General features: G+C 29.6%; 1 protein-coding gene across 1 annotated transcript; it reads right to left on the bottom strand.

Moving 5' to 3' along the window:
- Nucleotides 1-4,340: 4,340 nt before the first annotated feature.
- Nucleotides 4,341-10,479, bottom strand: LOC130804626 (protein POLAR LOCALIZATION DURING ASYMMETRIC DIVISION AND REDISTRIBUTION-like). The gene is made up of 4 exons (XM_057669138.1): nt 10,100-10,479; nt 6,343-6,794; nt 4,993-5,285; nt 4,341-4,908 (listed from the first exon to the last, which is right to left on the bottom strand). The coding sequence occupies exons 1-4, from the start codon at nt 10,389-10,391 to the stop codon at nt 4,905-4,907; spliced, it is 1,041 nt and encodes a 346-aa protein (XP_057525121.1). The 5' UTR covers nt 10,392-10,479; the 3' UTR covers nt 4,341-4,904.
- Between the last annotated feature and the right edge of the window lie 7,785 nt (nt 10,480-18,264).

The following is an 18,264-nucleotide window of genomic DNA, read 5'->3' on the forward strand; positions in this document are numbered from 1 at the left end:
CACATTTTGAATTATTATCTAATAATTCAACTTTTATTATGTACTACCTCCTATTCATCTAAAATGGGACATTTTCTTTTCGGACACTATTTATCTATCACTTTTAAATTACATTTTATTATTAATTTATAAGTAAAAACATAGTCATGTGGAATCTTATTTGATTCGTTTTGATGTAAAGATTATTAATATCAAATTTTTTATAATTTTTAATAATACATAACTCGATATATTAAACATCGAATAAGTGCATTGGATAGTACGCATAAAGTAAATGTCCCATTTTAGATGAATAGGAGGTAGTAATTTTTTAGCATATCCAATAATTTGAACCACCACCATCATATTCCTAAATTATCAAAATCACAACTATTCTATATACTCACAATAAATACATATTAAAAATGAGATTATTAAACATAGTCATAAATTATATCATTTAGATCAGTAAAAAGTTGATTATTTAGCAATTTTTCATGGTCCAAAGTTTTGACCTTCTATTATCATTGTTTTTTTTTTTTTTTTTATTCTATTATCTTGGGTCTTGGCTATTGAGATTTGGAAAGGTTCTTTTAATCGGCAACGTTGAAAGTAGGATGTACACGAGCAATATGGGCACAATCAGTCAATGAACCATTACAATGATAGATTTGTGTTGAGCATAATACGATGCGTGACTCGATACGAGGCATGATGAATAGTTCCATTTTGACATAAGGATACGTTCCAACTTGACCCGAAATTAAACAATTTTTATAGATCATTCTCATATTATTATTTGTAGTTATTATTTATATTGATTAATAAAAGAAATAATATATTTTTCATTATTATTTCTTCTAAATACTTATTTTATTTCATTTCAAAATTAAACATATTCTTATATACGAACTATAAACGTCTAAATTTATATTTTATTTCTCACTTCTTTTGTATTAATTTTTCTGTTTTCTATATTTTGTAGTTGACTTTACTTATTTATTTTATTTTATTTATAAGCATTTAAGTTATCTTTCCCGTATAGTTACGTTTCTTTATCTTTCTCAAGCCGGAGGACTCTTTTGGCCGCACTCTCCTTTATGGGTATGAGTTGTCGTCGTCCTTTCCTCCCCTAGACCCTGTTTTTAGTTTTTCTATGAGCGGGATACACTGAGTAGAATGATAATGATGATGATGGAAGTCCAAAAACCATGATTAATTTCATTTTAAATAATTTAAGTTAGTTATATTTATTCATATTTAATCATTTTTAAGTAATTATTCATTCAACTAATAAAAAAAAATTAGAAGTAGAACGATCAAATTGTCAAGGTCATATTTTGGCATCTTAGACACTACACAAATCCCCTATACGCTACTAATAATGTTTCTTTAAATTTGCCTCCTTTAATTAATTTTTGTGATTTTTTTTAATTAAATTAGGTCAATTCTAAACGATACGAGTATATCATAATTCTTAAGGCACGTTTAAACCTTAGTTAGAAAAGACATGTGACAGGGAAGACATAGATCTATACGGGCAATACGGTTATACCCACCTCTAAGGCTCTAACTAGTCCTTTTTAACGGTCTTGTTTAGTTAGAAGTATTATGTAAAATTATTTGATGCATAATTTAGAATTGAGATGCCTATTTGATCATACCAACAAAATTTAAGCCCGTCATGAATTAAGGTTTAGGTCATAATTGTTTTTTAGCTGATTTTTGAATTATGTTAGAGTATTTGTTATGGATATGAATTATGAAACTTGAGCTAAATTAGATAAATTTAGGATTGAATAGTGTTGATGAAATAAAGAGGGATTGACAGAGTTATAAATAGATTAATACACATTAAAATAGTATAATATTGGTAAATTATTCTCATTTAAAAGAATATAATGGGTGAAATTTTTAGAATTTTAATTTATTTTTATATTTTATTTATTTTATTAATATTTAATTTTTTTTATGATAATTTACAAATTATTATGATTGATTATAAAATAATTGAGTAATAAGCTATCATCGTGGATTTAGATTGCTCTTTTGTAAAGTGGATTTGATGCTAAGTGAGGATTTGACTAATGATGGCTGACTAGTCTTGAATTCAACAAAGCTGCTTTTAAGAGTATTTTTCTGGTCATGCAGACTGCAAATACAGTAATTACTCTACGGACTTCAATCATTTTTGGGTGTTCTTAAACATCGTTACCCATTTTATTTTATCATCACCTCTTAATGAAATTATGAATTTGCCTATAAACTCAAAAAAATTATGAATTTGTCACTGGACTTAATAACATTATTATCAACTAAATTAAAAAAAAATAATAAAAAAAATAATACCAGTCGCACAAAAAGTGCAACTGTACTTAGGTCGAGTCCCACTTTTTGTGCGACTCAACCTAAGTACAGTAGCACTTTTGTGCGACTGGTATTTTTTTAAAAAAATTATTAATAAAAATTAAAAATTAATTAATAACTAAATATATTATTATTATATTAAAAAATAATTAAACATTCAAATAAATTATTTTAATTCAAAACTAATTATTATAATAACATTATCATAATATAATAATATATTAAAATAAAATAATTTATTACAACATTTATTAAATAACAAGAACTTAAAAAATAAATTAATTATACAAAAAAAATTTTATAATTCAAAATTCAAAAAAATAATTAAAAAAAATAGGCAGTCGCATGAAAACCGCGAGCCAACCGCACTTAATAACACTATTGTCACTTTAAAAACATTAAATTTAAAGAAGAATATAAAAAAGTTAATCATAATAATAATAATAATAATAATAATAATAATAATAATAATATTTTAAAAATTAAATTAAATATAATAATTTAAACAAAAATAAAAATTTAATAATAATAATAATAATAATAATAATAATAACAACAATAATAATATAAATAAAATTAATAATAATTATAAAAAAAATAAATACCCAGTCGCAGGAAAACCAGGACTGGACCGCGGTTTTCCTGCGACTAGGTTTTTTTTTTCGTTTTTTTAAAAATTATTATTAATTTTTTTTATATTATTATTGTTATTATTATTATTATTATTGTTGTTGTTGTTGTTATTATTATTATTATTATTATTATTATTATTATTATTATTATTGTTATTATCGTGATTGTTATTATTATTATTATTATTAAATTTTCATTTTTGTTTTAATTATCATATTTAATTTATTTTTTTAAATATTATTATTATTATTAGTATAAATAAAAAATTTTAAAGGGGTGACAAAGTTATAATTTTTTAAAGTTTAAGGGTAATTTTGTAATTTTATTTGGAGGTGGCGATATTTAAAGATTGAAATTTTTTTTTACACTTACTTTTCTAACTTTGGGTAAAATTGACAGCATTTTTATTGCCCTATCATAATGACATACTCGTATGAATTGTTCATTTTTATTTACCTAAACTTTATTTTCGACCATAATATTAAGTTGTGATAACGAATTTTCTTGTTTTTTTGAATTATTCCCTCCGTTTATATAAATCGATACTTTATACTCCCTTCTATTCAATCCAATTGTTCCATTTGACTTTTTATACTTGCCGAGGCAACATTTTAACTCTTAATATCTCAAATTATTTTTAATTAAAAATTATAAAAAGTTGATATTAATAATTCTTGTATTGAGACGAATCAAACAAGATCCCACATGACCATGTTTTAACTTATAGATTAAGAGTAATAATTGAATAATGCCAAAAAAAAATAGGACAATTAAGCTGAATAGGAGGTAGTATATTTTAACGTGTTCCATAATGTCACTCATTTAACATTATATTCTATTTTGGTTTGTCATTTAACTAATTTCACACAATTAATAAAAATTCTCTCAACTAGATACATGAAAACAAAGTTATAAAAACAGAATAAGTAGAGTATTTGTTGATTTAGAGAAGTCTTATCCCACTTATTTAACATCATTTTCTATTTTATTTTATCCCTTTTATTTTGAATTATATCTATTTTCAACACAATTATTGTTTTTTAATTTTATTTTTATATCTTTTAACTTTCTTTAAAATTCAATTCTAAAATAATTCACTAATTCATAAATGCGACGGTCTTATGGTGATACCATTTTTATTGAGCTGGCCCAATATATATTTTTTGTCTTAAAGTGATCATTTATAACATTAAAATGATCACTTATAATTTTAATATAATTACTTTTTATAGTCTTAGTTAAATTACTTATAACCTTAAAACAAATACTTATGATCTTAAAGTAATCAATTGAAGAAATGGACTATTATATGGACCCATCTCATGGTAAAACGGTCTCGTACAATACTAACTGAAAATAACTAGACCCAAATAATAATAATAAAAAAAAAGTAATAGTAGATTAGTAGACAATAGAAATTCTAATCTGTCCTCTTCATGTCTAATTACAAAAGTCAAAATTTTCCACTAACTTGAAAGAGGAGAATATTCGACACTGAAATTAGATAAGAATATGGTTGAAGTTCTGCACCCTTTCATAACCATGAAATGCCACACAAAACGTATCAGTTTATAACTCACAACCTCAAGGGGCAAAAGAATCTAACCCTTTTAGGCCATCACAAAAAAAAATGTGATCGAGAAGCATATATTAATTTGGACCATATATTTAGAATAAGATTCCAAAATGATTTTCAAAATTTACCAAATTAACCAAAAAAAAAAAAAAAACATTATTGGATAAGTTCTAGTAGAAAACTAGAAAGGCACATATCAACAGTCCTCATCATCGCACCAAAACAGTAGGTAGAATTTACATAAACAAAAAGGATTTCAAACAGCTAAAATCCCTTTGATGAGCATAGATTAAGCCAAAGTTGCATTTTCATCCCAATTCATCTGTCATCTTAAACTCTGATGTTGATACTAACTGCAAGACATAAATGCCGGTAAGTTTGCATTTGAATTCTTCGTCACAAAGTATAGAGAGTAATGAAGGCTTATACATGGCTACCTCAAGGCGCGGGAAGACTCAGGGACTTGTTTGGAGATAAGTTTGGCTGTGTCTTTCCACCAAGTGACTTCTACTTCCTTCTCTTGCAGTTTTCTTTTCATGCGGTCTAGATTAGCTTCAAGTTCTTTTATTCGTTCTTCTTGTCTTGATTCGAGAACTTCGTGCAGCCGTCTCTCAAGTTCAAGAGGTGGGACGCCACAGTAGTACTCGGGATTGTCGACATATTGGCAAGGATCAATTACCTCCCCTGAGCTCATGTTTACACTTCCATTAGCTGTGTTTTCAGAGGGTATCTGCCAAATCGGTGTACCAAAATTAAAAAAAATAGTTGACAGTAAGAAATGAAGAAGGTGTTTGAACTAAAAGTATTAAAATGTTATTCCTAGTAAGATAGAAGTATAAGCGAAAATATCGAGATGCAGAAGCAGGGAAATCAACCTAAAAAGAAATATCAATGCAAAGGGAAGTTGAAAACCATTACAAAATTTACTTATGATTATGATGCAAGAAACCAATATTATCAAAGCTGTTTGCAAAGAGGATAAGAAAAGGCAAGCAATATTGAACCTCATTGACATGTGCGAATACAGCATAATAGTTTTAAGGTTGACCAAACACTCATTTTTGCATTTACACTGAACCAACTCGACTTACATCTTTACATCATATGTAATACAATATACATTAGGGTTTTAAATTAAACGACCCGGAAATGGCCTAGGCCCACCTATTCCTTGGTTCTCTCCTGTTATAGATAAGGTAAAACTAAGAACACTTGAAGCTATCCTCAAGTAAATAACCTAAATGAGAATTCTGATCCATATAAAAAAGCAAACAAGAGAAACTTAACCATAGGAATGAGAGATCCAATGTAGATATGTAAAGAAGAAACCATTGAAAATCAGTACAACTCTACTCACTCGACAATATCCAGTAATGATATATTGGAAATAAGAAGTGTACTCTGTAGATGTTCAAAACAAATCTAACGACCCGACATTTACTAACGAATATAACCAAACCCGACTTTGGCCCGACTTCAAAATGAATCAAAAAATAAGTAAAACCAATGTGGACACAAGATCAGATTTTAAACCGATCCAAAACACCTAACTTGAAATCGACCCAATGACCCGAATAAAAACCTGTAATACTACGTGCTGAAACATTTGTCAAAGCTTCTATAGCAGTCCTTTTACGAAAAACTTTAGTTTGGCAAACTGAGTCACCGATTACTTGGTCAATATAGGCATATCAAAAGACAACTGATATAGTCGTACCAGAGCACAAAAATCATTCAAGAACAAAGTAAAATAATCATAAATAACAAAGGACTCAAAAGTATTGTACCTCAGTAACCTGCTCTTGAATTTCAGAGGATTCTTCAGTCTTTGTATAATCTCCCGTTTCTACATCAAGTTGCAATCGATCTAACTCTGCTGCTAGCTCTTCCTCAAAATGGTTGATACCTCCCACGGACTCCACTTTTTGATGCATGTGATAGTGTGTATCAAAAGCAAAATTGTTTCCAAAATCTTGATGACTAAATGAAGGTGCATGATCCTCCGTAGAGTAATTACTACAGCCATCGATAGTAGTGCTGACAGCATATGCAACTTCAGGACCAGATGGTTTTGGGGTTGTGCCTTGGCTATGGTGCTCCTCTTTGAAACTTTGTAAAAATATTTCCATTTGTTTACGTAATTCCACAGTTTTCTCAAGTTCTGTTTTGCTAGCAGCAATAAGGGATAGCAAACCAAGACCTGCTGCCAAATTGAAGGTCATCTCCTGCCTTTCAAGCCCTATTAAGAAATTGGGGGAGATCATTTCAGCATAACCACAAAAACTAACACAGAACACATCCAATCCACTAAATCTAATGGGAAGAATGGATTGAAGACAGAGCATGAAAAGTTCACTACATGTAAAGTTTGGGAGCAGCTGGAATATGCAAGAAAAGTCGTAACAGAACACTGACATATTCATGTTTTCAAATTAAGGATTCTTGATTTTGAAATTTCAAGAGAATTCAAGGACCAAGACTTGAGTAAAATTGTGCTTAATTGGGCACTGATTATCTTGTTACCAACGTGATTATAACTTTCTATGAGTCCCTCGGACAAAAGGCTAATTCCTTAAACATTTAGGACGAAGGAATTGGGATTATAGAAGTACTTATTATCGCAACCATTTGCAATGGTCTAAAATTCGGTTTCTAGAGCAAACATTTTGCCTATTGCCCTGTCCCTAAAAAGAAAAATCCCGTTTGATTTCATTCATTGTTTTCAGCATACTGCAAATATTGCCGCTTCTTGGATGAATCCTTTCCAATTTATCCATCCCTTGTAATGTAAACAAGAGTTCTAGTAGAATCAGTGCGCGCTCATAAAGTAGCCTGTACTTGAGTCATTAAAAGCAATTCTCAAAGAGGGTTTTGAATTTACTAGACTACTACCTAGCTTAACCGTGATATGTGCTTTTACCTCTAGCCTTATACCAAGCAGAGTATATTGTCATGCCTTCCTCCATGAAATAGTTGCTAATTTGCACCTCAAGCATGTTGCACTTTCGCTGCATTAGTTAACAAAATACAATTCCCCAATGCATGGAATTGAATGTGACTTGGCTCTAATTTCACATCCACTGACTCGCAACTTTCACTTCCTCTCATCACCTCATTTGAAATCAACTCTCAAAAGACAGAAATTAACTCCTGTTCCTGTAGTTCTATTACTTTTCTTTAAAGTTTTATTTTTATCTAATTTCCCTAGGGGAAAGCGTTCATATTACTCACTTTTGTAACAAAATGTTAAAACAAGCTTAGACCAAACAAGTCGCACAATTGCAAAATTAATGAGGTCATATTCTTTATGCTTAAATGGAGAAAAACAATTATATTTCAATAAAAAAAAGTTTGATCTAGTCATTTTTGTTTTATTCAACCTAAATCAATAGTAAGCCATTAAAAAAACTTTAGTTTGATCGAGAATCATGAGTTAGCCTACTAGTTAAAGAATTTTGGCTTTCCTTTTCACTCTTGAGATAAGGGTTCACTCCTCACCATGTACAAGAAAGATTTATTTTCCTTTCTCCTTTACATAAAAGGGATTCTTCAACCTTATTATCATGAACGCAAAAAAGAGTATTTAGTTAAAATTAAATTTTATTTTAAATTAAAAAATTAACTTAAGTAAAACTAAGTTCAATTTAGCAAAAACAGATAAAGTAAAAATAAATAGTGTAAAGAAGAAAAAATAACTTAAATCCATAAAAAAATCAGCTTATCAAAAAAGGTTACTTTGATTAAAATAATCTTTATATAGTGTATTTGATTTGAAGCTCATGCAACTCTACCTCGATTAAGTTACAGTCATGCTGACCCACAGCCACAGGCCACAACTAGAAGGCCATGACATTTGGTAAACCAAATTTTTCCACAGAAGCTACTCAAAGATTGAGCTAGTCTACTGCTTTAGGAAATATACTCAAGACCAAATGTAACAATAACTTCTACTCCTATTTTAGAATACAAAGCAAGTGCAAGATTTTACTCCTTAAATAGCATGGTGTACAAAAACATGTGGTTTACATTACTTGCACAATGCTCCCTCTCTCAGTTTGATTTATATCTTCTCTTTTACCATGACTTTTTGAATTTATTATTTGTTACATTATAACCTATAAAATTTCACTTCGAGAACTATAAAATAACAAATTCAACTGAAATCTTTAAAAATGTCACTTTTAAAATTGCATATATATCACTTTCTCAACAAAAAATTTTCCTCCAAATTCTTTAATGATGTCATTATTATTATTATTATTATTATTATTATTATTATTATTATTATATTTTTTATTATAATTTTGACTTTAGTAGGAGTATCATTTATGAGTAACTTATTATTCATATTGATATATTTTTGACTTTTTAGGTTATATTATTTAATGTATTAGAAAACTACTTATTTTGTTCCATTTATTTTTCAATTATTTAGAAAAATTTAATTTTAAAATTAAATATAATTTGATGTAACATATATTTTGAAATGGTTAATAAAGTATAATTTTATTTTGACCTTTTGTTTTTGTTGCGTGTACCATTGATTACTTAAATGCAATACTTAATATTGTCCAAGGTAAGAATGTGATGATCTTTGTGCAAATCAATTTTATTTGTAAGAAAAATTTTGACTTTTTCACTTAAAATTTCATAATATATTTTTTTTATGTTTTCGTGTTTTTAAAGTATATGTTATTACTAATCGTAAAACTCAATATAAAATAATGTAACATTTATTTAGGTAGAAAAAATTGCTATGTTTTTACATCACAAAACTTCAAATTTTATATTGTAATACAAAGTATTAACAATTTATTCTATATTTAAATGAAATAAAATCATATATCACACTGATAAAATACCATTATATCACTAGCGATATCAAATGAATATGTCTAATGTCATGAAAAGAAATAGAAATACGTAAAGGTTATTTCTAAAATACTTCTATGAAACAAAATTCAATGAGGATAAAGAAATGCAACAAATTGTAGTACCTACACAGAGAATTGTTGGTCATATAGATATGATAGAAACGTTGTAAAAAAAATCAAAATCCTGAAATGGAAGTATATCACACCTGATGACAGCAAATGATACCTGATACTCCATTTTTTTTGTCTCATTTGACTTGTTATAACCACATCTAATTGTACTCCTAGCACCGATACGTGATGAGTATACCAGAACTATCAACTATGTATTATTCCATTAATCTCCCACCATGGCATAAAAATGCTATTGTAGCAAACATATTTTCAGTAATCATATATCTCAACCAAGTTACAATTTATATTCATTCACATTATTTTTGCTTGAGTAGAATTTAATTTCTATTAAATTGAATTTATTTTTTCTGCTTCTTCATAATGATCAATTTTTCTTTGCTAATTTAGAGGACACAGGACAAAGCCTAACTAAGCCACAAAATGATCTAAAAACTTTTGAAACCAATACATTCAAAGGAATAATAATTCTGTTCTATTTTGAAATCAAACGACTGAAAATAAACATTAATTAAAATTCCAACAATTCAAAAATCACCTGAAACGTTAATTCTTCTCCGATCATCAGACTTCCGATGCAAAATATCGTTCTCGAATTCCACTGTACTCTCTTGAACTTGAACATGAACTTTCTCTCTCCTCCCACCACTCCTACATTTTTTCGCAATTGCAAGCAAACGGTAAACCACCACACGTGCGGGAGAATAACAAACCGTTCTACAACCTTCTTCTTCTTCTCCGACCGCCGTAATCACACAATCTCTTCGCCGAAGTTTCGGTGCACGACGATCTCCATCGCCGGGAATGTCACCGGCATTCGTCAGCCGCATTTTCTGAGGGATTTTTAGTGAAATCGAATCAAATTTTGTTGTGTGGAAACTTCCTTTTTATATGGAAGAGAGGAGAGAAGGAAAACCGTAAGTCCAACGAATGATTGATTTTAAAATTAATGAGCTTGTTTTGTACGAGACTGTCTGAGACGGATATTATATCAGTCCATTAATTTAATTGATTACTTTAAGATCGTTTTTTTAAAGTTATAAGTAATCAATCTAAAACTATAAAAAATAATTTTCTTAAAATTATAAGTGATTACTTTAATTTTATAAATAATCATTTTATAACAGAAAATGTGTATAAGGCCAGTCTAACAAAGATAAGTCTCATTTTAAAATTAGTGAAATTAATGGAAAATGAACTGAATTTAAAATGTGGTTTTTGGGAAACGCCTTGGAGGTTTGGGCCTAGGGAAGTGGGCTGGGTAAAGATCCAAACTAGCCGATGGAATTTCGAAGCATTGGAGTTTTAACTCGAGGTAGAATTTTGAAAGTTCTAATTATTAATTAAATGCTTTTATTTTGAAACAAGTGGGATTTTATTTTAAAATTTTATAAATTAATGGAATTTTAAAATAAAAATTAAGTATTGAGGATGCAAATTTAAATTTTGATAGGATGTTTGAATGTTTGTTTTGGATCTATAAAAACAAGTGGGTTTATTTGTGATTATAAAATAAGACGGTCTCATCGTGAGATCATTATTATTGGGTTGACTCATGTACATTTAATATTATAAAGTTATTACTTATAATTTTTAGTTGATCAATTTGAGAAATAAGTTAATTATATGAACTCGTCTCGTGGTGAGACGACGAGCTGATAGCAAGATTATTTTTTCATAGTATGTCATTCTCATTAACAATTAGTGAGTTTATTTCTTTTCCCAAGAGCTTGTCATTTTAATGTTAGGTCTTCAAACAAAATTCACTATCTCAATAACAAAATTATAAACCAGTATTCTTTTGTCTATATTGATTTATTAATATAGTTCAACTATTATGATTATAAAATAAATTTTAATATTGTACATTTATATAAAACTACAATTTTGATACACAAACAAATTCATTTTAGAGACTAATAATTTACTTCTTCAATACTTATTTCTAAAAACTTTAATAAATTTATATATATTTCAAAAATAATACTGGCTCCTATTCATCTTAAGAATCTCATTTGACTTTTCACGAATTTTAAGGAGAGGTAAAAGTGGGAACTTAAGAATAGGAAAGAGAGTGGTATTATGGGTTTTTTAATGTAAGGAAGGAAAATTAGTATGGGTAATGGAGGGTATAATTGAAAATAGGATAAAGCTACTAAGGGCATAAAAGTCAAAAACCCATATCAAAAATAAAAATGGAACAATTAAGATGACTTGACCATAAAAGGAAATGAGACACATAAGCTGAATAGGATGGAGTATTAAAATTGTGCTTCGCATAGGTACTATTCAGTGATATATTTTTTAAGATACTATTGTTAATATTTTGAAAATAACTAGTCTTATCTTGATTTTATGGCATTTTTTTCTAGCATTAGATATAATTAATGATGCTCTTTTTTTTATACAGAGTAAGACGAATAATGGAGGTGAAATATATAATAATATTACTTTTGCCAAATTCATGCCAAATAAAGTATTTTTTTTATTTCATAATACTTGCTACCCTTTTTATTTATCTATTTTAAAATACTTGCTATTATACTATATGTATATCATAAAATAACTTATAAGTTATCATATTTACCCTTACTTTGTTCCAACTCAATACTTTTATACAAAGTAAGCCGAATAACAAAGGTGAAATATATGATAATATTACTCTAGCAAATTCATACCAATTAAAGTACTTCATTTCCTTTCTTCTATAATACTTAGTACATTTTTTTATTTATCTATTTTAAAATACTTACTATTATACTATATGTATATCATAAAATAACTTACAAATTATCATATTTATCTCTAATTTATTCCAATTTTATACTTTTACACTTTTGTCGGTATATAAGGACAATAATAATAGTCTTCTATTAACTAGTTATTACTTTAATACTTATGAAGCCGAAATAGTGCCTAGTATCAATAGAATTGAGATGGTATATTTGATATGAGTTGACACAGCTCAGCAAAATGTAGATGAATGGTTGTGGGAGTGGGACCCGTACTACATATATTCCCTCCTGACAAAGCAAGCAGAGATGGCTGCTCTTATAACCAAAATGGTACTTACTTTGATCTACCAAAACTAAAAATAACAATAATAATTAATAATAATAATCCATTATGTAGTCACTGCTTCTACGTGATTCATATTAAATGTTCATTCAGGGACATTCTAGTCTCTATTTTATTTTCTTTTTTAGGGCAGGAAATTCACTATAGCATATTTGCTCCTTTTATTATACTTGCTATATTTAACTTTTTAAGCAATTTAATGTATTATTTTGTTTATTTATATATTGAATTATGTACGTTTAAAAATTATAAAAAGTTAATATTATAAAAATATGCGATTAGACGATTCAAATAAGATCCCACTTGACTATATTTTTACTTACATATTAGTCTCAGGCCCGCAATATATAAAATAAGCTTAGATAATAAATAGTGTCCATAGTCGAAATATAGCAAGCATTTCAGAACGAATGAAGTACCGATAAACTACTGGTACAGTACTATCTCATTAATTAATATATCATCTTCTGGAGCACTGATCATAATGTTTTTCCAGTATAAAGTTTAATCTTAAAATTGTTTGAGTATGTTATTGAAACTCAAATTTCAAAATTTTCCATTTTTGTTTTACACGTTCTTGTTACATTGAAATAGAGTCCAATGACATGAAAATTAATTATTTTTGCAAAATAATATTGTAGATAAAGTCATATTGGCCTTTAGTAGGAGTGTTAAAATCAAATATCAGATTGATCTAAATGATTTGAAAATTAGGATATTCGGTTTTCGGATAGTGAAAAAATTATGATTTGGTTTCAATATAAAAAAAATCTGACATTCAAACTTTTTTTAAAAGTTTGAAAACAAATTATTATGGGAATATGGTTAGATTTTCAAAAGTCTAAATCAATTAACAATAAATTAGTTATGCAACTTAGTTATAGTTAAAAAAAAATTTAAAGTTTGAAAGCAAATTATTATGGAAATATGGTTAGATTTTCAATAGCCTAAATCAATTAACAATAAATTAGTTATGCAACTTAGTTATAATTAAAAATTGTACATGGTACTAAATTCAACAACCTAAACAAAAATAAATAATAAAAAATATGTATATTTTGAATATTCAAATTATTAATAAAAAATTTGGAAAACTAGATATCCGATTTAGGCAATATTTTGATTCTTATATGAATCTGATATCAGTTTTAAAACCATTAATCAGATCCAAATTATTTGGTCTCTAAAAAAAGGATAAATTATCGGATAATTCGAATCGAATATTTTTGCACACCTTTATGGCTCTATGTCTTGTAGTAGTGACTAGTGAGGTAATTGTAGTTTCACTATGAGGTCACTTGGATTGAGTATAAATATTTAAAGGGGTAAAAAAAGTCAAACTAATGAAATAAAGGTAAGTGGAGGTGCAAATGTAGTAATTAAAATACTTGTGAAAGATGTAGAATGAAAGTAAAGTAAAAAAGATGAATAAAAAAGGATGATGATTTCTCTCATTTGAAGTAAAGTAATCCCTCACCGTTCCTTTTGGGTAAATTTATATCCCCAATATGAGAAAAATAATTGTTGTTTTACCATTTTCATTACCTTCTAATCAATTCTTCCACTTTTCTAACAATTAAACTTCTATCTAATTAACTTTGTTTTCTTACTTTGACTTTTATTTACTCCTTAAATATTTACACTTAATTCCAAACAAACCCTATAAATAACTATTCACTTCGGAACCAAGGCAACCAACCAAGTTAAATTGAGTCGCCTCATCTAGCGATCAAATAGCTACCAGGCCCCATTTAGTCGATTCAATCGACTGGAATCTTTGGTAAATGCGGGAAAAATTGAAATTTCAAATAATGTAGTGGCTAAATAGCTACTCGGTTGCCTTAACAAAAAGCGGAAGAAATTGAAATTTAAACCGGAAATTTTGGCTATAGAATGTGGGATGAAGCGATTGAAAATATAATTGAATAGGAAAAATCGATAAAAAAATTACTGAATTTTTCTAAAAAGGCTTATAAGATATAAATTTAGTGTAGTGGTAGAAAACAATTATCGCTCTTAAGCACATAATGTTATACAAGTACATAATGTTATACTTTTTGTGTACGTAATTTCTTATTGTTTTCATATAAATACATGTCATTTTAATGATTACATCTATTGTTGCACAATTCTTATAATAGTATAATATATTATATATATTTTATTATATATTTTAGTTTAATACTTACTTAAATAAAATAGTCATAATTATTATTATAGGTTTGTGGGATGAATTATTCTTAAATGATAACAGTCGGATGTACAAAGGCTTATCAACGATGCTTATAATATACTCCAGAATTCATGCAAGAAATATAAATTTTCCTTGAAATTCGCAATTAGTAATAGTCAAGTAATATACATCAAATGTCTTTGTATGAAATGCAAAAATCGTGTCTTTTAAGATTCGAATGAAGTTAGAAAACATTTATTGCAGAATGATTTTGTGGATAATTATTATGATTGAAAATGTCGTTGCAATGTTTTCTTGGTGAAAGTAGTACTTCGGTAAACTTAGAAGAACTGCAATTATTTTAGCATGTGCGAAATAATGAGGATAACCATTATGTGTGTTTGTTGGATGATGTCGTTGCTAGTAGATTCTCAAACACGTATAAAAGTTTTTTCAAAGAAAACAATGCGCAATCAAGAGAACATTTTCCTTTGCAAGTACCCCAAGATCCAAACCACCAAGTGAGACAATTTTTCGACATGCTAAGTGTTGATAACAATTTAAGGTGTTTTGGTTGCACAACATACACACAAATGTTGAGGATAGGATGCTTAACAATCAAAAGACATATTTTCGCATGCCCGATAGGTTGTATGATGAAATATGAAACATGATGAAAGAGGCCTTACCATAATCAAATACAATGATCACTGGGTATTATGATACAAAGAAGAAATAGCTGGATTTGGATTGACTGTAGAGAAGATAGATTGTTGTAGTAACAGTTGCATGATCTATTAGGGAGATAATGTAAATGCGAGATATTGTTGGGCTTGTAGGGTAAGTGTGTGGAAAATAAATATCAATGGAAACAAACGTAGTCCAAGGAAATAATTTTTCTACTTCCCTTTTGGGTCCTAGATTACAATGTTTGTACACTTTTCATACTATTCACCAAATGAGATGACACACTGATCACCATAGGGAGGAGAAAGAATTGTGTCACCATTAGATTTAGAGGCTTGGTTAAAATTTTACGTAGATAATCCAGAGTTTGTATGTGAGACAAGAATGTAACACTTGGGTTGTGTACGAACGATTTCTATTCGTTCGAAAGCTCGGGAAAATATTAATCATTGTGGCCTGTGATTTAGACACCTTACAACCTTCCTTAGTGGATCTGCATGAAGAAGTCTTACATGTTCTTGACAATGATTGCACCTAGGGCAAAGAATCTGAAACATTAGCCTTTACTTGCAACCTTTGATAGTGAAGCTTAAGAGGTAGTGGGTGGAAGGTATCTTCACCTATGATGTATCCACAAGACAAAACTTTCGTCTTAAAACAACTTTAATGTGGTGCACACCGAGAAAAAAATGCATTTCCATATTGAGAAAAAAGTTTAGAAAACTTTTTGAGAAAATTTGATATTAGCTGTTGAAATATAGTGACTCGAACAAGTCATCATATGGGACGAAGAAGACCTCCGCGGGGCGCGGAGCTGTCTCTGCCTTGATCCGCGGGGCGCGGAGTTGCTTCTGATCTCACTCTGCGGCTCGCGTAGTTTTACACGGCTCGCGTAATGGCGGTTTCTTGGCACGTTTTTTACCGGTTACTCTTAGTATTTGACGGTTTTTTGTATTTTCTTAACCCTAATTTCTTTTTATTATGAGGTATACTATATAAAGGCCCCATGTAATTAGAATTAGAACGAGATGCAATGCAAAACACAAAGTGAGGAAAACTAAGAGAGAAAAAGCTTGGAGAGCCCATTGTTGTGGTTTCTCGTGTTCATCTTGTAATCTCCCAGTTTATAGTGAAAAGTTTATTCTCGGTGCCGATGGATGTAGCTATCACGTTGATAGTGAACCACGTTAATTTCTCGGTGTGATTTTCTTTATTGTTTGTTTGAATCTTTATTGTTTCATTATTGTTTTTCGATCTTTGCTTCCGCTGTCGCACAATAACTGGCATCAAGAGCTCAGGTTTAATCCTAGGAAGAGTTTTTGAAGGAAACAATGGTAGGAGATTCTACAATAAGGATTGAGAAATTTAATGGAAAGAATAGCTTTGGGCTATGGCAGATTAAGATGACGGCGTTATTAAAACAATTGCAGATTTGGCGTCCGTTGATCCCAAAGAGTGCGACATCTATGTCGGGATCTGAAAATGGATGGACTGATGAACAGTTAGTAGTGATGGAAGAGAAGGCTCATTCTACCATCTTACTAAGTCTTGATGATCACGGAGGTTGTTGATCAGGAGACGACCGCAGAATTATGGTTAAAATTGGAGTCACTATACATGACAAAATCTTTAACCAACAAATTACTACTGAAACAGCGGTTGTTTAGCCTCAGGATGCAGTCAGGTACGCCATTAAGGGATCATCTAGAAAATCTTAATTCTATTTTACTAGATTTGCGTAATTTAGAAGTTAAGATAGATGACGAGGATGTAGCGTTAATATTGCTTGTTTCTCTACCGAATAGTTATGAGAACTTTGTGGAGTCTTTTGTGGTTGGCAAAGACTCGTTGACCCTAGAAGAAGTGAAGGCAGCACTTTATACTAGGGAGTTGCGTCAAAAGGCGACAGGTGATAATGAGAATTATGGCAGTGGGTTAGTTGTTAGGTCAGGTAGAAATTCTAGAAAGAATAAGGAGTTTAACAATAGTGACGGTGCTAGGTCGGATACTTGTAATAGTAGAGATGGGTCTAGCAACACTAAGACCATAATATGTTATCACTGTCAGGAACTAGGGCATTTTAGGTCTAAATGTCAAGAATTAAAGAATAAATCTCAGGCCACAGTAGTCGAAAGTAAACAAAACAAGAGCTATGATTCGAAGAAAGATTTAGCATTGATTAGTTGTGTTGAGTCTAGTGATTTGGTTGATAGCTGGATTCTTGATTCTGGTAGTTCGTTCCATATGAGTCCTCGTCGGGATTGGTTTGATACTTATGAGTCTTGTTTTGGGACTTCAGTTACGATTGCTAACGGTACTCCATCTGAAGTAGTAGGTATTGGTTCCATGAGACTTCGGACTAGTGATGGGAGAAGGGTTACTTTGACTAAGGTGAGGCATGTTCCTGCATTGGAGAAGAACTTGATATCGCTTGGGACCTTAGATGATTTGGGGCTCAAGGGTGAGTTTAGCAATGGGGAAGTGAGTGTCTTTAAGGGTTTGGTTTTGATACTTAAGGCTGTCAAGGTAAAAACCCTGTATGTCTTTCAGGGTGTTACGCTGCTTAGTTCTGCAGTTAGTGCTTCTACTTGTCACCAGAAGATGACAATTTATGATAGGCATGGTCATATGGGTGAAAGTAGAGGGTTGGAATTGTCCATTGAGAATCGTCTTACAAGTGTCAAGGATGCCTACCTTGAGGAAGACAAGCATTGGGTGTTTGGGTTTAAACACGGGTGTGAGCTTAGCATTGAAGCTCATGATCA

The sequence above is a fragment of the Amaranthus tricolor genome, chromosome 17 (assembly GCF_026212465.1).
Source record: "Amaranthus tricolor cultivar Red isolate AtriRed21 chromosome 17, ASM2621246v1, whole genome shotgun sequence".
Lineage (NCBI taxonomy): Eukaryota > Viridiplantae > Streptophyta > Magnoliopsida > Caryophyllales > Amaranthaceae > Amaranthus > Amaranthus tricolor.